Source organism: Crocodylus porosus, unplaced genomic scaffold (genome assembly GCF_001723895.1).
Source record: "Crocodylus porosus isolate Cpor-Errol unplaced genomic scaffold, CroPor_comp1, whole genome shotgun sequence".
In the NCBI taxonomy this organism is placed as follows: Eukaryota; Metazoa; Chordata; order Crocodylia; family Crocodylidae; genus Crocodylus; species Crocodylus porosus.
Window position 1 is genome coordinate 101,338,252 of NW_017728943.1, and position 23,427 is coordinate 101,361,678.

The window sequence follows — 23,427 nt, forward strand, 5'->3', positions numbered from 1 at the left end:
AAAAAACTTATGAGGACAGGCTGAGGGAACTGGACTTTAGTTTGGAGAAGAGAAGACTGAGGGAGTCTGATAGCAGAGTACCTGGAGGGAGGTTCAAAAGAAGATGGAAGTGGTGGCAGATGACAGAACAAGGAGCAATGGTCTCAGATTGCAGCAAGGGAAGTTTAGGTTAGATATTAGGAAGAATTCTCTCACTAGGAGGGTAAAAAAGCACTGGAATAAGTTACCCAAGGAGGCTGTGGAATCTCCATCCTTGGAGGTTTTTAAGACCCAGATAAACAAAGCCTTGGCTGGAATGATCTAGTTGGGGATGGTCCTGCTTTAAGCAGGGGGGTTGACCTAGATGACCTCTTGAGGTCCCTTCAAACCCCAGTTTTCTATGATTCTATGAAAACATAAAGGCATTCTATCAGTACACAAACTAGAACTCTGCCTGAAAAGTTACATCTGCTTTGTAACTCCCCAAAGGCTGACTGCTGGAGGTCACAACAGTAGCCAACTGTTGGTTACCTCTGTGACAAACATTTTTCAATCTATTTTTTAACCTGCCCCATTATAATTGAAAGTACTTATCACTAGTAAAAAGTATGTAATTGATTGTTCAACAACAATATAGCAATCCATTTTTGGTGACACTGCACTAATACCCTGAAAATTATTTCCATTCTACAGATTTCAGAACTGATGAAGAAAGAGTGGATGAAGGCCATGTGGTCAATTAGTGTCAGAAGCGAGAAAAACGCTTAGTCTTCTAGCCATGGGTACAAAAAACCAAACGAAGCCACTGAGACAGAAATAAAATCTACAAAGTGAAACCCCCACAAAAACTTTCATACATTCCCTACAGACAATTATTTCAAAGTATTTCTGTTAGTTTTGATGCCATATTTACCCCCTCCATTCTCATCCTGGTCCACCAATTTCAAATAAGAATTTCTAGGCAACATAACTGTTTGGGCAAAAAACTAGAGGGTTTACACTTTGCCTGAACTCCAAGATAAAAATACTGCTTTAAAAAGTTTGTCCTGTGTAACCGTAGCATGACAAAACTGATATACAACTTTTGATCAGTGAAGTCTACTTGAAGTAGTACAGAAACAAAATTTCCACCATGACTGTTTTTTATGGCTAAGCTCACTGAAGTAATTTAGAGGTAACTGGAATTAAATATATGATGAATGCAAAAAACAACAACAACAAAAATCTTCAAAAAGCTCAACTGCCAGATTCCAAATTAACATTAGTTGCTGGAACAAAATATCTCCAAGTGATCCATTTCAGATTCATTGCTGGCAGTAGATTTTTATTACAATGAAATATTTTAGTCATAAGGTGTCACAAATGTGATATTACCTAACTGTATCTGATTTTTCTTAACTTCCAAACTCTACAGACGAAAAACAGGAATCCCTGTTTGCTTATCTATATCTACAGATACACTTCCCCCAAAAAATGACTAGCTTTTAGACTGATATACAGTGCTTATAACAACATATATGGAATAGGTATCATGGAACTATTCCAAACTTGATCAATATAAGTATCAGTCTGCAATAAAACATATTTCCCTAATTAAAAAAATACTGTTCCTGGAGACTTCTTCTTACACCCTTCCAGTCCATTAGGTATTTAGCATGTACAGACAGACATGTTAGTTGTCTTTTACAAAACTAAAACTAAAAAGTGCAATGATGAGGAAAACCCCTTCTTTCTTCTTCTCATCCTTATGCTGTAAAGCTGATGCAAAGGATGGCTGTCACTATAGTACTGCAAAACTCAAAGTTCTATGAACAAAGAATCAGAGGGCAGCCAAGTACCACATTCAGAAGCACATCTTGAACAAATAAAAAGCAAAATTTTGAAATCAAACTCTATGCTTGTAAATTTCCTTCGAATGTTTTCATAAGATATTGAAACAGTTTTTACTGTACCTAGTTCCATTGAGAATATTAAAAGTTGATGTTAGCTTTCATTATATAAACTTTGTCACAAGCTTAGTAATTAATCTAAAAATATTAACGTAGAAATAAAATAAAACCCACCATTAAATGGAAGTTCTGGCTTCCTTTCAAGAAGTTCCCAAAGGCGTCCTCCAGCACCTAATCCTTTTGTTAGCTCAGAAAAGAAAGAGCTCATACCTAAAGAAAACACAAAACAAACACACACAATAACCATACATCACTAAAGTATGTGGAAAACACGAGAAGAAATTAATCAGTTGTGTTCATAGCAATTTGTAAAATAAAACTATGCAACTTAGACATGAAATATTAGAAATCTTAATACTTACAAAAGTGAGCTTACAACTTTAAAGAAATCTTTTCCAATTTCAGTGGAAGATACATGTGTGTGCAACTGTTACAGTGAAAAAGGATGAGAGTTGCAGGATATTTCTGCAGATTTCACTGTAAGGATTGCAATAGTGACAATTCATTCCTTACAAAGAACTTCCCATAAAGCATATGAAACTTTAACACAAATTCTATAGGAAGGCTCTTTCATTTCTATTGCATCCTGAGGTGACACTGAAATGAACTAGAAATTCTCCAGAACCAACAAGTAAATGCAAAAGCTACTTTAGCCAAGTACAAAAATGAGTTCAATATAGAACGGTCCTATTTTTACGCTGGGTTCAATGTATTCTACAGTATACTACCCTTACATTTTCAAAGTATTGTACATTTGCACATTGATAAATACAGAACTCCTCAATGGGAAAATTGAAAATATTGGCAGTAGTTAGGGAACAGCCAGAAAACAGTTTGGGTTTTGTAGCAACAGCAAAATTCTTGTCAATATGAGAAAGAAACATGCTTATTGCAAGCATTTAGGTGAAGAAATAGAAGTGTATTCTATCTCTGTTCTTTACTGCCTTCCGTGAACACCGGCTCTGCACACAGTCAGCTGCAGCCCACAAAAGCTTGTTTTATTATATATTTAAAAAACAAAACAAACAAACAAAAAAACCCTACTTTGGCTAGTTTATAAAATGCAAGTCTACTCTACCTTCCATCTGAAATACAGTAAACAGTATAACAGGAGCACCATTCATTCTTAACAGAATTCAAAATAGTTCCCAAGCTATATCTTATCTTCATTTTTTACGTGGTACAATACTGATGAACATTCCCCAAGAGAAGCAGTTAGTCTCTGGGTCAGTAGCTTACAAATTCTAATCTTTACTGATGAAGGAAAGGAATACAACAAGGAAGGAAAGAGAGCCTTTGCTGCTTCTATGACATGGTCTCTTAAAGAACTGTTCTAACTTTATGCAAATGAGTGTGGGAATTACAGCAAAACTTCTACGTGCCTTCCTTCCTAAAAATAATTATCCTAAACAGAGACACATTTTATTTCAGATAAAACCTAAATAATTCCCAATGCAAAGTCAGATCATATCTGAATGTACTTTGAAGATTTAACCTCTGCAATTGGAGCAGGGGAAGAGCTTTAAACCATTTGGTAATGCTATGAAAATCGAAAGTCTTTAATTCTAACTGACCTTTCCAAAAATATATTTACAAATCTTCCCAAAGATCATTCCATCCCATCAGGACACAGATTAGAGCTAAACTGTGCTCAGTGGTGACAGATAACAGAACAAGGAGCAATGGTCTCAAGTTGCAGCCAGGGAGTTTTAGGTTGGATATCAGAAAAACTCTCACTAGGAGGGTGGTGAAACACTGAAACAAGTTACCTTAGAGGTGGTGAAATCTCCATCCTTGGAGGTTTTTAAGACCTGGCTCAACAAAGCCCTGGCTGGGATGATCTAGTTGGGGATGGTCCTGCTTTGAGCAGGGGGTGGATTAGTTGATCTCCTGTGGTCCCTTCCAACCCTAGTTTTTTTATGATTCTAAGACTCTTAAGGAAAGCCAAAAATTAAGAGGTTTGGGTTTTCATTTTATTTTATTTTTTTAATACAAGAGACTGGTACCTTTTGCTGTACTCTGAAACATAACTTTAGCTTATAATTTGAAATCATATGTTTCATATTCCATACCTCTAATGCTTACTCCAACCCAGAAGGCATACATCAGGAAGGAAGAGAGTTCACCAACTGTCACTTGGGCACTGCTCATGAGTAATCCTCCTTTGTACAGAACAGAGAGGACAAACAAGTTCCCAGAAAGCCCAGTCTGAAGAACAAGAGAGAAGTCTGAATTCAAATTGGATTTTTTTCATAAACATCTAAAATTTCACCTTCTGAAAATTTTGGTATTTCATTTTAGAACAAAAACATCACCTTGGTAAGTAGATCCAAGTGAAATCTTAAAACTTTAGTTTACTTAAACTTTCTGGGTTTCTCATCCCAACATCCTGCCTACATTTGAAAGCTTTGTCTGGCAGGGCCTCAGAGCTCAAGTATTTAAGATCAGTTAAAGCTCTCTCCAGAATGCAAAGAAATACTCTGCAGTACCCTCAATTGATCCTTCCTTCTCTAAACCATAAGCAGCTGTGATAGACTTCAGAAGACAGAGTGCCCAACCTTCAATTAAGAGGGAAGGGATAACCACAGTTCCTTCCCCTCTAGTAAAAATGTATTTTATATAAAGACACATAGATCTGCAGCCAGATGCTATTATACATTATAGACCTGGTTACCACAGCTTCTGCTGCTACATTAGGGGGTCCATTTTGCCCAGAAACAGTCCGAATGAACCCAAGCCGCTATAACTAGGGACCTACCTAAATTGTGGCAGAAGTGCACCGTGCAATGGCTCCTTTAAGTCTCTCTTTTAGTTGCATACCCCCTCCCCCACTGATTGGTCAAGGAGCCCTTGCAACACCACCACTGGCTGCTGATCAGCTAGGAGGCAAAAACTGCAGCATATTTAAAACTATGTTTTTTTCTAAGTCTGTGAGAGATGGGCCCTATTCGATTTGGATTCAGCCCAAATCAGGGACAGTGATTCAATCCGTTGATTCGGATTACCCATCATCTGACGGTTCGATGCTGATCAGCAAATCAGCAATTCGGACACAGGCACAGCTTTAAAAGTTTTTTCTACATACCTTGAGGTAGCAGTGTGGCTTGTGATCGCTGCAGAGCTGGGGCAGATGCAGTGTCCCACAGCAGCGCAGGAAGCTCTCCAGCATGCTCAGCAGTTAACCCAGAAGTGGACTGGAAATACTTCTGGTCCACTTCTGGGTCTGCTGTGGAGTGCGCTGGGCCCCCATGCCCCCCCCGGTTTGGTGCTCAGCTGCAGGGGGACCCTGGGTGCCCACCCCAGTCCCAGGAGGCACCAGTTGCCAAGCCAGGGGCCGGGAAGTGGGGGGGGTGCATGGGGGCCCAGTAGCATGCTCCCCAGTGAACAAGGAAGTGGACTGGAAGTGCTTCTGGTCCACTTCTGGGTCTGCTGCCAAGTGCACTGGGCAGCCCCACCCCCATGCTTCTATGGGATGCTGCATCTGCCCCAGCAGTGCAGCAAATCATGAGCCCCTGCTACCTAGAGGTATGTAGAAAAAAAAAAAAAACATTTAAAGCTGTCTGTATGGCCGAATCTCTACAAATCGATTCAGAGGGTTCCAATTCGATTCAGAGAGATTAAAGGGTCCTTGGGGAGGTGGAGGATGCGCAGCAAAAAGAGCAAAATTAAGTGAATTCCTGTGCAGCACACCGCTGCTGCAATTTAGGTAGGCCCCTACCTATAAAATTTTGCTGGGTGGTACAATGAGTACTGCTAGCTGAAGAGCTCACATGGGGCCAGTACAGATCACTACATGATCCAATTCAGGGCATTACTTGGACATTTCTGTCATCTATAGAAACAAGTCACATTTTTTAAATTGCCGTGGGCTTAGCAGAACCTTAAAAGGAATACCCGGCTTAACCTGGGTAAAATCTCTCATTACACTGATCTTTAATACAGAAAGGTATAAAACGAGAGTATGAATTAAGCCTCATCAAGTTGCGAGCACTAGAATTTTATCGGACTCACTGCTTCAACAAATAGCCCGAAGGAGGAAAAACAACAAAGAATTCTTTTCTCCAGCACCATTATGGAAATTCATTTTATACAACATTGATTTATATGCACCATATCAGAGCTATAAGAGTCCTTGAGTATTAAGTTCCCCAGACCTAATATACCCTGGATGCTTCACCACCTTAATATACTTACAGCTCCAAAGAAACATGCAGAAGCTAGTGCCTCTTTTTTGGCTAGCTGCAGCACATAGCCAACTTTGTTTGCATATTTCTTCATTTCATTCATCTCTTGCCCAAATGCTCGAACTGTTCTTATGTTTCCAATGCGATCTTCAGCTAACTACGAAAAAGAAAAAACACAAAACTGGACCCACACTCATGGATAGGTTCACATTTCAAAAGGTCTGAAAGTAAAAGCAATACAAAAGCTTTTGTATCTGTAAATATGGTACTCTGAATGTCAATGAAAAGCTTGCCATGCCCCACTCTTGAATTCCATGATACCAGAAGCACATTTTATACTAAGATGGTTTTAAAAAGTAAGTCAAAACTAGTTTAGCTTTAATACTAGTGTGGAGAGAAACAGAATAGGATTATACCAGCTAATTTGCAGAAAGCAATGGGCCTTAAAAAAAAAAAATCTTAAATTTGGAAAGGACAATGGATACAAGAAAGAGAGGAGCATTAAAGAGGATTATTCATAGCTGTTCATAATAAGTGACTTGGAATGATAAATACCCTATTGTATACCACACCATGCAGAAAAGACTGCATTTGTTTATGTAATTCTATTTACCTGAATGAAGCTGAATTGGGGATAAAATTTAGCCCAATAGTATAGTCTTCATTTCAGTTTAACATGCAAAAACTCCCAAATGAATAAAGTTAAACCTTCAAAAAACCCAGACTCAGTTAGCTTGCTCATTGACTTACACTACAGTGAGAGTATGCCACAACAACACCCTAGCACATGAACCAAGATCAGGCTTGGAGCCCCACCCTCTCCCCCTCCCCAAGACCACCATAGTTTGTTTTCCTCTTCAACCCTGGTGTGTATTTCAGACTTTGTACAGAACAGCTGGGAAGTCTTCAACCTGCTTTCAAGCAGATAGACTTCCCTTGGACAAAGGACAGGCAAGATAAACAGCATGTGACTAATCTTTCTTCTGCATAGTGTGTTTGGGCAAACTGACCATCCCAGGATTAACATAGCTGAAACCCATGAATATTTTAGCAAGGCCTTGTTCTCAGCATTTCTCTCTCTTTCATAGTAAAAAAAAGAAAAAAAGAAAAAAAAAAGTTTATTCTAGAATAAAATTACTAAGAAATTACTAGAAGGCAATTGTGCCTCAGGTCTTTCACAAACGCCCCTTAAAAATAACCACCCCCAATTCTCTTTTTGACTCCTCCACAGATGAAGGAGAGGGAAAAACAAAACAAAACAAAACAAATTTTGCAGCATAGCCCAAAGGTTAATAGACCCAGGCTCAGACAGATTAAGAATCAGGGTAAATCATCAGCTATCACATGAAAAAAACCTTCCTGGAGAATTGTTTTGTTGGCTCTGCCTCTAAAAGTGCTTTCTGTTGTCTCAAATCTCCTTCATCGTACAGTTGCAGACGTACCTACTCATAACTAGGTCTCACATCATTCAGGCCTTCATAGGCTGAAACTGTATCCCTTACACTAAGAAAGAACATCATTCCCTTAAGCCAGGGCTGTCCAACTGGCAGCCCACAGACTGCATGAGGCCCATGAGGGTTTAAGTTGAAGCACCAGGGTTCTCCCCCAATTGCTGCTCCCCACATCATTCCAGCTGCAACAGCAGCCACAGTGTCTGGATTTCCCCTCCCTCCTCCAGGTGCTGCTTCCTGCCCTCATCCCAGGCACACAGGGCAGTGTGGTGCAGCATGGGAACATGAATGCAAGTACAGGCCACACCTGTACGGGCTGGGGGGCCAGAGGTCATATCCGTGAGGAGCAACACTGTGTATTGGGAGCATCTGTGTGACCCAGTGGTCTGTGGCTCACCTGGTGTGGCCTGTATGGCATGCGGCCCACAAGGGTTTAAAAGTTGGACAGCCCCGTCTCAGATTTTATCAGCACAGATTTCCATAAAGCCAGTATCATTTTGCTTCCAATTTTTTTCTTTTTTAAACAAAAGAACGCTAGCAGTGAGACCTGTGGGAAAATGTTATTAACCACTCCAAAAAAATTACTTCCTCAAACCTAAATAGTTGAAAGCAAAACAGGTTTATAGCTTCAGGTAAAGAAATGGACCTCATACCTCAGCAATTCTATAATACCTTCTTAGGGTATTTCACTTTATATTATCCAAAGCATTCTACTAAGTCTTAGCAAGATTACCTGTGTTGCTTCTGCAAGGGAATCCTGGGTCATTCTAGTAACCTTTCGTAGATATTTTGAATAAGCCATACCTAGGATAACCAGAGGGGGCACAATACTCAGAACAAACATGGCAAGTTTGGGAGAGACAAAAACCTAGAAGTTAAGGATTCAAGAGTTAATATTTTGGCATACAAAAAAGGCACATTGCTGAAATACAGAAGTGCATACACTTGAGCCTGAAGAAAGCCACACTGCTTTTTTAGTGTAGTTGTAACTTATTTTGTCATTTCCTGTTTTCTAGGCTAACCACCCATTCTTCTACAGCATTTGGGCAGTACAAAGAATCAGGAATCAAACTGTATGGATTCTATTTCTGGCTCTGACACTGCTTGGCTCCATGGGCTTGGACAACCCACTGTCAGTAATAGATGTCCATTTTGTTACCGTAATAGAGCCCTATCACGGCAGCAACTTAAGCAGAACCCCTCAATGAAATCAACCTAACATTACTTTTAAATTAATCTAGGTTGGATAAGGCCTGTAATATTTGGCCTTAAACAAAGGGCTGAAATATGTAAGTCTTATAATTTTGTCAGTGATAAAGACTTGAATAACACTTAAAATTTTTATAGTGGAAATTCTTGCCAGCTTCTGGTAACGTTACCAGACTGAATTTCTTCTTTTCTTTTTTTTTTTTTTTTTGGTGATCATGAAACCTTTTTTCTTGTCAGTCTTTCTTAGAATGACAGCAACAAGCAACCCAATGGCAGTTATAAAAACTGCCACCAAATTACCTATTCTGAGATAAGACTGTAAGAATGTTTTGGCCACGCAAACCATTGTGGGGGGAAGTCTCTTATGCAATAAAAATTAAACCATCCGCTAGACATTTACTGATGTAGAATGTACAGAACACCAAGACCCTTAACTGAACTCTTTATCCTAGCTATTGCCTCAGTCATTAAATGTAAAATTCTTATCAGTAACATGCAATTTAATGTTGCCCAATATGGCATCTTTGGAGCAGTGCCTCATTAAAGTAATACCTATGGCATAGTAGCAAGCTGGCTACAGGCAAGTCACTTGTTAGACAGTAGCACATAAAAGTTATAAATTTTAGAAAGAGCACAGAAGAACAAAGCTCTCTCTGAAAAACCACAGCAACTTGAGTGGATTTTGAAAACCTTTACACATATAAACTACTAATACCAACTTATGAAGCCTTCAACCCATCATAAGCAGTGAAGGAAAGGAAAAAGACAAACATACCATCATGCCAACCCCTACTGAAGCCTGAGCTCCTGCTCTGAGCCCATCAGAAAGGTTTTCAGTCACAGAACGGCCCAACAGCGCTGTGTCTGAAGATAGGCGATTTATCAGTTCTCCTGTGCTGGTCTTATCAAAAAAAGCAACTTCTTGCTTCAGAATAGAGGAAAAGAGATCTTGTCTCAATTGTTTCACAATTCTTTGTCCTACAAGAAAAAAGAATGGTTATCCAGAAAAGATTAACGTTCCAAAACTTCACATGTAGAAACACCCCCTCTCCCCTTACTGACTTTATGAAAGACTGGAATAGAATTCTTCCATTTAAATCATACTGAAGTGTTACAAAATCCTAGAATCTAAACAAAGTGGATGTATCCAGTGCATGGCAAGTTATTCCACATGGGGTAGGGGAGGCTGAGGCCAGCACTGTGCTGGCCCCAGTAACCTTACCTGGGGTCCTCCCGGGGCTGCAGCAGCGATCCTGCCATGTGGAGTCTGGCCAGCAGCGGTGTGTGGCTCCAGCCAGCCAGGCTCCAGCTTTGGGTGGCACACACTGCCACTGTATATGCCACTCCGCTTTCCCCTTTCCCCCCCCATGGGTTTTTTTGACCCCAGAATATCAAGGGGTCAAAAAAAACCCCACCTCTCTACACTGCTCCCGTGTAAGGTGGATAATGGAATGTGCAGTATACCACACTGTCACACTCATCTGGACGTGGCCAGCGAGCTTTAATCAGTCTGTGTCAAGATTTAATTCCTCTTATATTAGGCACCTTTGTATTGCTCGTTTATCTTTGATGTGATGAAACAAAATAGCAATTTTCAGAGAGATTCACAACTGGTTCCAGGGATTTCTTTCAGACCTTTAAACAGTACCCTGTTTCTATGGCAAGGACCCCCTTTGACTTCACTGGGTTTCTTTTACCTGCAGTTTGCATGAGGTACACACGAATGGCATTTGCAGCAGCACCACACAAAAAGAGCCCACTCAGCAAAGCACAGAGGCTGGTCAGGCTGCTGGTGAAGTCTTCACTGGGATTTGTATAAATGGCATCTATCACTTTCCCCAAGAAGAAAGGAGCTGACATGGTGATGACACTGGACACTGTCAGAAAGCCAACACCAGCTGAAACAAAACACACAAGCCCCCTTACATTCAGAGTTTGTTCAACCATTACCAGAATAGTATGAATGAGTATTGTTTTTAACCTTCCAACAACCTATTAAGTACTATGGTCTCTAGGACTAAATTACTGGTACTCTTTGAACAGGATATTGAAAGCCAGTTTGACACAGCTCACCAAATGCACTAAGCTACAAAATGCTTAAGATGTAGATGGGAAGAGTCCTATACAAAAAAACCTTCTCATCAGCAGATCCTTTAAAAAAAAACAAAAAAAAACAAACAGTGGGGAGAAAGCCAGTCTTTTTTTACTGAGACACATGGGATTAATTTTTGGGGAGCACAGATCTCTTTCCACATATAATCTTCAGTCAAAGAGAATCCACAAACCAGTGTACCGACTAAAAAGGTATATATCCTGAAAGAACATTCTCAATGAGCAGACTACTGATAAGACTATGAACAGCATATGCAGCCAACCTGTAGCCTATCTTATTTAACATGGCAGACAACATACTGCCTTCTTCCTCCTGCACTTCTGACAGTTCCTATCATTCAAACTTTTCCCTCCATTTGAAAGTCGCCTCTCCTTGCTAGTGAAGCAGAACAAAATATGCAAGGAGCCTCTTTATGCAGCTTGAAATGTTTGCCCTGTTCATCACAGCAAAGCTAAAGCATATCTTCAGTACTTTTGGCTCGCTTCATCCTAGGAAAGTTTTGAATGAGTTCTTTATTGATGCCAACTTTAGACTTAGAGCATACCAACTTAATTAATACCTGTTTTTCAGAACTATGAATAACAGATTTGCTTTAGTTAGCCTTCATCACCATCATCCAACCTGTGGCACAGGTAGTTAGTGTACAGGCACATGACCCCAGGCACAGATGAATTTAGATGACAGGGATTGGAGTGGCACTCAGGGAGGAGACAGGGATAAGTACTGACTCAGTAGTTTGGCCCTGCGAGAGCCATGGGTGTGGGTTCTGCCAAATTCAGTGTTGATATGTCTTAGTGACAATGGGATTTTGTGGCACCAAGACACACTGCAACTTTAAATCAGCCACCACTGTCTCATAATTTGGACTTACCTTGTGGCATGATTGCCAAAGAGGTTGGCTGCCATTGATCTAACCCATCAGCAGCCAAGGGGCTATCAATGGTCTTGTGGGTTTTTTTAATTTCTGTTAAAAAAAAAAGTGTTGCTGTGAAAGTTAACTGTAAAATGACAAATGCAGAGGAAGCTTAGAGGCTGCAGAGAGAGACATACCTGACAACAAGAGCGTGACAGAGACAGCTGTGGGGTTGGGAGTAAGCTAGCTGGAAGACAAAAGGGAATATGGGGTGGAAGGTAGGCAGTGAGGCTTTACGGTGAACTGGGGTGGAGGTGGGCTGCATGATAAAAAAGTTAAGAACAGCAGTCCTAGCCAAATAAGGATGGTAAAAAGTATTTCTTGCAGATGCTGCCACACAAGAACTTAGTGGTAATAAAGAATCCAGCACTCCTTAACTGTCAACTGAATAACAAAATTGTGCACATATTCACAGAAGAACACACCACAGCTGCAAACTCCTCAAAGCACCTTCCTCTGTCTCACAGCATAGCCTGTCTTGCTTGGATTCAGTTTCAACCAGTTGTTCTTCATTCACAATTACAGCAAATTTCACCTGAATTCCTTCTGCCTAATTAAACTAAAACTAAACACTCCGGAAATAGTGAACTACTGATACTCCATTTACTGAAATACTAGATACAACGTGCTAGTACAATGCATTTAAAGTTTAAAATTGTAAACAATATTGCCTTACAGACTAAAAGCCAAGTAATCTACATTATTACTTATCATCCTTTCCTGTCTCCAGGTGCACAGAATTATCCCCGTTTTAAGCACAGCCAAAATACAAAAAGATTTCATAGTTTATCTTGCCAACTTTACTGCAGTAACAGTTTCATCACCTAACAGCACAGACCCAGCATATATCACGTTTTCAGCAGTAAGGGTCACCCTTGATTTCTGAGGGGTACTGTTGGCATCTAGGACAACAAGCGTGTTGCAAACTGTTGGCTTATCCAAGAAACAAAATTCAACACTCCCAACAAGAGGTGGTACAGTGATAATTAGTTAAAAAAAAGGGAGGGGTAGGGCAGGTTCAGCAGCCAGATATGAAGGTATTCTAGAGGTCAGAGGCCCTGCCACCAGAAAAAAAAACTCAACATACAAGCTCCAGGGTGTTTGCGTTAGATAGCTTGACAGAGAAAATTCACTTCAGTGTTAACAGGGAAATGCACCCTTCCAGGGCATAGATTCAATGATCTTATAGAATCACACGTCAGAAAATGCCTACAGGGATCAAACTGAAAACGAATCATTTGTAGTAGATGGACACAAGTTTACTCAGTGTCTAATAGGGAATCCATACATACTTGCATTAGGATAACATCCTATTACAACTATGGCTGAAGAACTCCAACAGATCCCAAGAGCAATATAAACTTTTGCCAGTAATGAGAATGCTGCTTTGGACAGAAGTGCATTTGTGCTCCTAAATCACAATGGGTTTCCTTTAAGCACAGAAACTTTTTTAAAATGTACAAAGTGAAAAACAAATTCCCAGTCTCAAGGGTCTCGGGTCTTGCAAAATAGTTTGTCTTACCTGCATTTATACTTTAAACGTGAGGTTTGACTTAGTTTCATCTTTTGCCAACTGCCATTCAGTATTGCATCTCCTGTTATATCCAACTGTACCAAGAAGCTAGCAAAAGAATAATCTTTGACCACACCAGCCCAAAGCTGGTAGTTTAGATCCTACCCAGTCAAGTTCGAGAGCAGAATTTAGAACAGACAGTATTAGTGAAACTGATGGGGTTGGGCCTTGTTTCTACAGAGATGAAGAGTACTGTTCCCAGGCATGCACTTGGATCTCTCCACAGCATTCAGTACAATCAGCAACAGAAACTTATCTGGTCTCTTCATCCAAGTACAGATGAAAAGCCAGAAGCTGAATCAATTCAATCTTTGCAGGTTAGCCTAAGCTGCATAGATTGAACCAATAAGCAAGTTATCATACATTCACTTTTGATTCCAGAAATGCAGCCACATGACCATAGTGACCCAGGCCAGAAGCTGAGGTGCACAAGAGCATACCTCCCTACTTGGCTAAAGCTTGGGCCAAGGCTAGCCCGCCCATACTGCAAGGCAGGGTTTGCGGGGAGGGGCAAAGCATCCTGGGATGCTGGGGGACTACAAGTTTATTGAAATTCTGTCCCAGATCCTGTCCAGATTAATTAACAGATTTAACCTAAATCAGTTCATTCTGATATTACATTCATCCAGGTTTATCTTAAATGATTTTTGTCATTTTGAAAGCAGTTTATGTCCACTGAATTTCTGTTGTGTTACAGATTTGAACTGGTTTCCTACCACTTATATCGGTTTATGCATCATTTCCATCCCTAGCCTTAGAAGTAGAAGGGATCAAGAGAAACTGAGTCTAGTGGATATTTACAGTACTCTGCCACCAGACCTGTCTAGTACAAGAGTTCTATTGCTTCTCTTTTCCTATGCAATATTGACATGCATCTGCTAAGCAAAGCAGTGACATTTCATGAGCTCAAATCCAAGCAATAAACAGAGGACACACTTTCCATTAACAGTCACTAGCCATTAAGCTGCTCCAAACCATTAAGCTGCCCCAATGTCAGAGAAACTTGATGAAGACAACCTGCTGGACTCTTATGGAATTAGCTGTACCGGTTGAAGATTTACATCCACAACTTGTAAAGACACTTTGCAGTTGGGTGCTTCTAATCTTTCTGTCAACACCAGGCTCTCATGTTCTTGAAAGACTGGTTAGTTTAACATATTGCATTTTTTTCCAAAGGAGGCTTCAATCTCAATTATTCTTGGGTTTGGCTTCCTGACCTGGCTCCCCAGACAGTACCACCTCAAGTCCTTGTCACTTCCCTAATGGATTGAGGCTGAAGATATCTTGGGAGATGCATTATTTTCCTGGATCCTGATGATGTTTAATAGCTCTACCTCAGAAAAAATACAAGTATCAGACAGAGGTCCTCTCAGTGGGTGGTCTTAGACTTGCTATTCACTCCCCCAACAACTTCCCCTACTAAGGGACACATAGCATGTTCAATATTACATGCAAACAGTTAGTTACAAGTAAATATAATTTCACAACCTGTCCCTCCAAATGGAAGACAGAAGAAACCCAATGCAAACACTAATCCCTTTTTATTCTTAACCTTGAAGACACTCTGGTGGCATGGTGACAGGTGCAACATAACGTACTAAACAGAAGAGAAATATACTTTGTCTTTTTCTAAGGCATACACTGAACAGAGAAAGCATTTAATATAAGGATTTAAGGAAAGACTAAATGAGGGGTCAGGAGCTGAACTGGCAGGGTGTGGGGAGAAATGGGAAAGGGGACTGGGAAGTTATTCCAGTCACAGCAGAAAACAGAGGAACTTGAACAGCAAGACATGACCAATAAAGTTGGCACTGGAGCCACAGGAAGAAGAATCTATAAAGTATGCCTAGACAGAATTCTTTGGAGTCACGACAATACGAAATGAAAGTTTAACTTGGAAACTGCTTGGCAGGAAGTATGGTCACGTAAAATGCCAGGACTTAATTTGCGACTGTCCAGCACAAGCAGTGAAGAAGTTATTCAAAGCTTGCTGAAAAACTACATCTTCAACAAAAACATTTCTTTGCTGAAAAGATTCTGCAGTCCTGGAAAACTGACCATTGAGTCAATCACCAATGCAGAGCACAACGGGAGTTTTCAGAAGCTATACCTTCAAAGCTGATGTGGTACATTTGTACATCTGCTAAATCCTGTCCTCAAAGACTAGCATGAGTTTTTTTAAACAACTGCTAGCAAAAAACTGAAAGTTTTCATGTATTGTTAAAGTTAAAATACCTCATAGAAAAGCAGCCAGAACAAATGACATCTGAAAGAAGAACCACTGAAAATTATCTCAGGAAGTGGGAACATTTAGTAGTTCAGATTGGGCAACAGCTTTCCACTGGGGCAGAAGAGGCAGAAAGTGAAAATAGTTAAATCACCATCTTTTACAATGACAGGATAAAACACAGATAGAATGAACACTTCATACACTTAATACAGAAGTCAGAAGCACAATTCATTTTCCACTCCCTTAAATAAAGGCTTAGATAAACCTCCAGCAGCTATGTAAGAAGCGAGTTTCCAGATGCTAACTTTGGAACTGGAATAAGGTAACTTCAGATTTACAGCAGGAAGCACTGCTTTAACTTTTTGTATTTTAACCATTACACACTTAAAATGAAGCCATAGTACTAATTTGAACAAGTATAGGCTTGAACATAAAGCACATTGTCTATATCAAACTCCCTAACCTATTCAAATCTGTAGGTGTAAAAAGAACCTCTCCCTGGAGGAATCCAAGTTCTGTAGAGTCAACCACTTTCAGCTACAGTGGTGGTTAAGATGACAAGGCACTACTCCAGGACCACAATAGCTTAATTAATGGATTGTAAAGAACCAACCTGAAACTGCTGCTCAAAAATTTTATAAGTTTAATGATTTCAAGACCAAAAAAAGAGTTTGCTGTAACTCACCTACTGGAGAAGTGCCAAAGTTACTGTGTGCTGGATCTGGACCATGGAGCTCCTTGCACACTGGATCCAACCCAGAGCATGGGGCAGCAGCAGCTCAAGTAAAGATGGATACACTTGCAATATGTCATTCCAAAACTTTTTAAGAATTCTTTAAAATTTGCTTTAATAGGATATACAGTTCCCTATACAAAATTATAAAGCAATAACCTAACAGAATACAATGCAGGTCTTCAGAAGAATGAAAATCTATTTGTCACAACTGAAAAGTATAAGAGAGTTTCCAGGGCTGCAGGACAAGGAGGCAGTAAGGCTCCATTCTGCACTCCCTGGGCTTGGAGTGAAACTCAAGAAGCATCAGTTGCAAGATCCTTGGGCAAACAGCCAAGCACTTTCCTCCACCCTCAGTAGGCCTTGAGAACCTCTGAAGACTGGGCTGGTTAGGATGCATACTCCTTCTGGTCTTCTTCTGGCTGTGGAGCAACACTACCACATGCTGCTGCTTGCTCATTTTGAAATGCCCAGAGGTGGTACTTCTGTCCATATCTGAAATGCTATATTCTGGAAATGTTTCAAACTCCATTCCACTTTGACCTGCTTCAAATGTTACCTCTGTCCACATCCTAAGATCACGTTATAAACCAGGAAGCAGAAGTTATGGCAGCTCTCACCAATAAGAAAGTTATTATGGAGTCCAAACATTTACAAAAATAAGTTTATTAAAGTGCTCTGCAAAAGAGCCTAACTGAGGACTTTTCTTCCTCTTTGAGCCAATAAGCACTGAAGAAAGAAATAGAGAACGAGCACAAGATGCGTCTAATGTTGTATCCAATTCAGGAATGATATTAGAGAGTAACTGGACAAAATCACCAAGAAAAAATGCCAGGAGGAAGAAAGAAAAAGAGAAGCAGCAGTTACACACAAAAGTTAATGACCTAGAATTACGTGTAACATCAATCAAGTTCCAAACCCCAAGAGATCTTTGCTATGTTTATCTTCTGGGATACATCCTTAGTGAAATGGGGACAGCACTGCCCAGTATCAAGAAATCATCGAGAAATACATATTTCCCAAAAAACTATCTTCCTCCTCACTTTGAAGAGACATTTACAGATTCAGGCAGCCTACCCTCTCCTCATCTGTGGCAGGACAGAACAGTTACCCTTCAGACTTCCCTCACAGGTGCCCCAGCACACCACCCAAAGTCTGCTGCCACAAAGGGCAGTAACAGTTTGTCCCAAGACATTGCTAAAAGCATCTGAATGCCTGTCCCCAGTAATCTGGTGGGATGGGGAACCCAGACATGCCACAGGCATCTGCTTTCACCCCAATCTCAACCCCTCTTTACCCCAGGACATACATCTGCAACCATGGAGCAGGGAACCCCATGCAGTTCCCTTGCTCTGCAACATGGAACACCTGCCCTAGAACCCCCCGCAGCATTTCAGCTGTGGAACAAGGTACTCACAGGGGCTTCCCTTCTCCATCCTTGTAGACACACACCCTGGAAAATCCACTGCAGGGGATTCTGGGGCATGCATTTCACACTGCAAAGCAGGGGAACCCCATGGGGTTCCTTGTCTGCTCTTGGAGACGCACACACCGGGTTGAGACCAGGCACTCCAGACCACTGTCCTGCAGGATCAGGCACCAGAAGCATGGGGGAAGGGAGCCAGGGAGATGCATCCTGGCACAGCTGATCTCTCAGCAAAAATAATGCATGCACACACACCTACCTCTGACATGAAAAGGACCGTAAAAAGTCTGCCTGCACTAAAACAAAACTGTTGATGGATGTTTCATAACTCAAACATTAAGTGTCTGTTTATCATTTGCATTAGCTGTGAATGCTCTGAAGGAAGGATTAACCAATATTTTACATCCAAGGTGTGTCTCAGACACTAGAGCTATCAGCAAACAGAAGGCATTTTGTCTTTCTACAAAAAAAATGGCTTATCTGTTCAAATGAGAAGTATTCTCAGATCTTTAAAGGTCAGTTGGTCAAACCATAGAGCTGTAAACCCATGTTGTTTTTAAAAAGAAATGCAGGGTAAACTGTGGATAAAAAGAACAGCAAAACAAAAAATATTCAGGTTTGCCTCTTTCAAGGCTCTACAGCTGTAATTTCTATTTTGTCTGTAATTAATGATTACAGGCACCTTCACCATTAGCTTTTTCCTCAGACATTTTTACTTTAGCTACAAATGTCTGCTTCAGGCCAAAGCTTAAAATATGTCAATCAACTCTAGAACAGTGCTTCTCAGCCAGGGTGCTAAGAGATCCTCTAAAAGGTACTGTGGCACCTGGCCCCTGTGACAGGAGGTAAGTGCCAACTCCTCCACACCCCGGGCACCCTGGGCCTTCCCCAGGGTCAAGGCATTACTCCGCATGGCCCTTTCGACCAGCTCTGGGAGCACAGGAGGAGCAGGAGAAAGAGCCAGGCTAAAGAGCAGAGCCCTCTCCCCATCCCCATGGACTCAATGCAGAGAGGCAGATGGATGGGGCCATCCTGGCTCCTTCCATGCTCCCAGAGCTGGTGGGAGGGCCCACAAGGAACAGCAGCTCTTGTCAACAGCATTCAGGTTCCCAGAAAAGCACCCACAGTGGCAGAGGCCACACTTACCCCCTCAGGTACAGACCAAGGGCAAGGAGGAGCCAGGCAGCAAACAGTTGGGCATAGCAGAGTTCTGCCCCTACTGCCTTTACCTGGCACCAGCCCATGCATCAGCAGCCACCGTCACCCCCTTCTACCTCCTTCAGGGGTCTAATGACCCACCCCCTAGCTCACCAATCTGTCCCACCAAGCAGCTGCTGCCAGCATCAACCACTGTGCACAATCTACCACCATGCTCTCTGGGGTGCCCTGTCCACCTTGCAAGATCTTCTGAAGGGTGCTGCAGGGTGCAAAAAGGTACGCCCTGTAAGAAATAAATGGGATGCCTCTAATTTCCAAAACGTCAGAGGTGTCTTGAGCCTAAAAATATTGAGAACCACTGGTCTAGAAATAATACCTACATTTCAAATAAAGACATTTCCTGCTAGTCCCTCTAAGCAGCACAATGTTAAAAAGCAGTTTTTTTAGTTGTATGCATCTTTAAGTTTTCCTGTGATCTAATATCATTATAGGAGTTCAATATTAGTTTTTACTCTTAACTTGAATCACTTGGGCATCTCAAAAAAGTCTCTCAAACTTTTGATACCTTTTTCTGGATTAAACTTAGCTGCACATTTCACTTACACCTGAAAATGCATGTGCATGCATGCATGTGTATATATGTTGTTAAACTCTTAACATATTCCATATAACATATTTGCAGCACACCCTTGGGAATCACTGGTCTAGATGCAAGCACTGGCACACTAAAGTTATCGTATATATAAGAAAAAATATACATAACTCTGTGTATTGGCTTGATTATAATCTGGTACTGTGTATCATGACTGAAATTTGTAGAATAGTGAGCTTCTCAAATAAGAACCTCTAAAAACAGCAGTAAAAATGTTAAACAATCCTTGCAGTGTGCTGTCCAGACATTTAAAAGAAAAACTAATGTTAAGAGCTTTTACTTTTAAGACCTTCAAGACATTTTCAGTGCTACACCACATTTTGAAAGGAAGGGTGAAGTTGCTTTTATAAACAGAAAGATTTCACAAGTCCAACTGCTCCTTATGCAGTATGTTGGACTCCAACAACTCTGGACTTCCACTCTATAGAGCCTCGTTCCAGAATCTGCAACAGCCAGACCATGCTGCACATAGTCAGATGCACAATATTACAGATTCTATTAGCAAAACTTGAAGGCGTTTTGGAACAGTAACACATTATATTTTCCACCTTCAAAAAAAAATGCTCAGTAATACTAGAATAGAGACTGACATAATTGATTCTCTAAGAATTACTCACACTCATTTGTACTCTTTACACTTCATCATTTAACACAGAAGCAGCATAGGTACTGTATAGGTGGGGGAGGAATGGTCCTGTGAATACAATGCAGACCAGACAAACTAAGACCTGTCACAAACTTTCTGTGTTAACTGAAGCAGGTCAGTTAGACGCTGCATCTCAGTTTCCCCACAACAAAAGGGCAATAATAATGCCCACCTCACAACAGCACTACAAGGGTTATGTCCACTCATCTGCTGTCCTAGAGCTAGATCTACCTGCCTATACTGATGCAGCAACTGTAGGATAGGGCCTTGCAAAACCATCATTAAAAAAAAATTAGTAATGAGCCACACTGTGGTTATTGTTAGAGTCACAACAAATGATATAATGTTTGTACCTCGTTAATCTTTAGCCAAAATAAGGCACAGTAAAGCCTGTAAAGAGCTGCAAAGAGATGGTCCCATGCCACACACATTAGAGATCCTCAAAGCAAAGTGGCTGGGGGGCTTTTCTGCACAAAGTATCTAAAATCTGACTCTACTCCAACACTTCCTAGAAGGATGTGATGCTAACTAGGACACTTTCTATTTCTAACATCCCCATTACTGGAGAGGCTCAAACACTGGAGTTGCTCTCAAAGGCTGCATCTGGACAAACATGGGCATTTCTTTCCTTGGGGACAAGCAGCCGTCTTTCTTGTACTTCATGTTGTCTACAGCTCAGTTCTCCAACAGCTGGTGATGTTGCTACTTGTCCCCGAGAATTCCTGAGCCACAGGTGCTCTGGTGCATGGCAGGTTACTCTGCGTGGGGTAGGGGAGGCTGAGGCCAGCAACTGTGCTGGTCCCAGCAGCCTCACCTGGAGTCCTGGGAGTGCTGCAGCTGCAGCATTCCTGCAGTTGAGAGCCTGGCTGATAGCTGGAATGTGGCTATGGCCAGCCAGGCTCTGGTTATGGGTGGTGTGTGCTGCTGCCCCGGGGTAAAAAAAAAAAAAAAATCCCTACTCAGCAAGGTAGCAGTGCAGGGAGTGACTGGATATGCAGTGTGTGGCACCACAGATGGGTATGCGGTGCCACATACTGCATGTCCATAGTTTTCTGGATGTGGCCAAAGAGGTCACCCTGCCCTGCTTTCTTTGTGAGGTCAGGCAGAAGGCAGGGCAGGGCTGCACCTCAGAGCAGTGGTTCTCAACATTGTTCAGACTTAAGGCACACCTTGATAAAATCAGGATGCCCCTAGAAAACTGTTTTCACTTATTCTTTGGCTACAGAAAGGTAGTAATAGATCAATTCTTCTAATGCAAAGAACTCAGGAAGCCCACAGAATGGCAGAACAGATTTAACACGACAGATTCCCTCTTTGAAATCTCTGGGTTTAATCTCATGAGCTACATTTGCTACCAGCATTAACATTTTGTAGCACCCCACAGCACACTCAAAAGGACCTCAGGACATCCTGCAGCACCCCTGAAAAGGACTTCAGGGCACCCAAAGACCTCAGGGTGCTGTGAGCTGTGGCTGGAAGTCACCGAAATGATAGAAAATAATAAAATCATAAAAACGTCAGGCTGGCCGGGCCTTCAGAGGGCATCTAATCCAGGGGTTGTCAACCTTTTTTGTACCAGGACCCATTTGTAAACATCGACAGCCAATCCCGACCTAGTAAATAATTTAAGTACAAAACAGCCCCCTGGCCCTACTGGTACCCCTCACTCCTGACCCACTGCCCCCCATCCCCATTGCTAATCCACACACTGGGGGAGACAGGGGGCTGTGTGGGAGGGCCCCAAGCAGCCCCTTGCAGGCTGGAGCTCTGCCCATGGTTTCCTACGTTTTTCTCCTTTAAAGGAAAATCCATTTTTTAAATTTGTTTGCAACCCTTTCATATATTCTTCTGATCCATGGGTTAAGAAACGCTGATCTAGTCCAGCTCCCTGCCTGAGGCAGGACCATCCCTATCCAAACCATCATCTAAACTCTACATAAGTCAGCTGTCAACCCTGACAACACAGACTGAACACCATCACCTGCTACAGGTAAAGCAGGGAAACCACAGCAGCCAACATCCGGCTTCTGAGAAAGGTTGTTTGTCAATATACACTCAGGGGTAGGTAACCCCTGGCACAGGTGCCAGAATGTGGTGCATAAAGGCATTTTGCTTGGCACACGTGCCTCAGGGTGGACGGCAGGGATGGGGCCAAGGCTGCACTGCCACAACAAGGGTCGAGCCCTTTGCAGCTCCTCTGCCATGCCAATATCTTACAAATCAAGGTTGTGGGTGTTTTTGGCACCCTGCCCAGAAATGATGCTGACCCCTGACTCAGGAGATCCCAGGCAGAGGGCATGGGGCCCCACTAACAAAGGCAAAACTCCCAGGGCAACAACATGCTCCATGAGTGCGTGTGTGTGTGTGGGGGGGGGGGGTGCTTTAATTAGAGCAACTCAGGTAGTGCAGACACAAGTTACAGAAATTATCTTTTGAAACGCCTTCTTCTGAACCCTCCTGCAACAAATTTTCACTTGGAAATTTCTGAAGCAGTCTATAGCTGGGTGCATGCATTGGGTCACAGGTACAGACTGATTTCTGCTGCCAGATCCAGCAAAAATTGTCACTTCTGTCTGTGCCCTGACAGCCTCTCTAATTAAAGCGCCCAGGCAGCATCTTATGCGTCAGCACCCCTGTGGCAAAAAACAGCAGTGGAGATGCTTTAACTCAAGCTGAAACAAGCTTCGGTTAAGGGCCTCCACCACCGCTTCTCCCAGCTGGGTTGCGGATACACAAGACATGGGAGCGCAGTAATCACCACGCTCCAGCTGACTCAAGGCAGCTCCGAGGGGCTGCAATTACAGCCGTGTATCATCTAGGCGTCCCCTCAGACCACGGCCTCAAGTGCCTTCCCGACCTCACAGGCAGCAATGGGCCTGACCCACAGCAGCAGGGCAAGACCCTCTATCCAGGAACCCCACTTTGGGCCCAGCAGGAGCAGCGGCACTCCCAGTCGAAGCCTCCGAGGGGGGAGCTTAAAACGCCCCTGACAGATGCAGCAGAAAAAGCGGGGGGAGGGCAACCAGCCAAGGCCGGCAACAGAGGCCTGGCTGGGCAGCCTTCATCCCTCCAGCCAACGCCTGGGGAGCGGGCGAGGGCTCTGCCACCCTCGTGCCCCTCCGGGCTGGCCCCGCTCCACCCGTCCCGTGGTACCTGCGAGCCGCCCGCGCTCGGGCCGCGCCAGCACCAGCAGCTCCTGCAGGCGCAGGTG

General features: G+C 42.3%; 1 protein-coding gene across 1 annotated transcript in view; it reads right to left on the reverse strand.

The window, feature by feature from the left end:
* ABCB10 (ATP binding cassette subfamily B member 10) overlaps positions 1 to 23,421 on the reverse strand; it is a 34,682-nt gene extending 11,261 nt beyond the window's left edge. Inside the window, exons 1-7 of the mRNA XM_019549875.1 lie at positions 23,370 to 23,421; positions 10,470 to 10,670; positions 9,548 to 9,750; positions 8,297 to 8,431; positions 6,123 to 6,269; positions 4,001 to 4,136; positions 2,043 to 2,138 (exon numbers count right to left, since the gene is read on the reverse strand). Coding sequence (XP_019405420.1) covers positions 2,043 to 2,138; positions 4,001 to 4,136; positions 6,123 to 6,269; positions 8,297 to 8,431; positions 9,548 to 9,750; positions 10,470 to 10,632 — 880 coding nt within the window. The 5' untranslated portion in view covers positions 10,633 to 10,670; positions 23,370 to 23,421. The remainder of the gene's footprint in view (positions 1 to 2,042; positions 2,139 to 4,000; positions 4,137 to 6,122; positions 6,270 to 8,296; positions 8,432 to 9,547; positions 9,751 to 10,469; positions 10,671 to 23,369) is intronic.
* Positions 23,422 to 23,427: the final 6 nt, after the last annotated feature.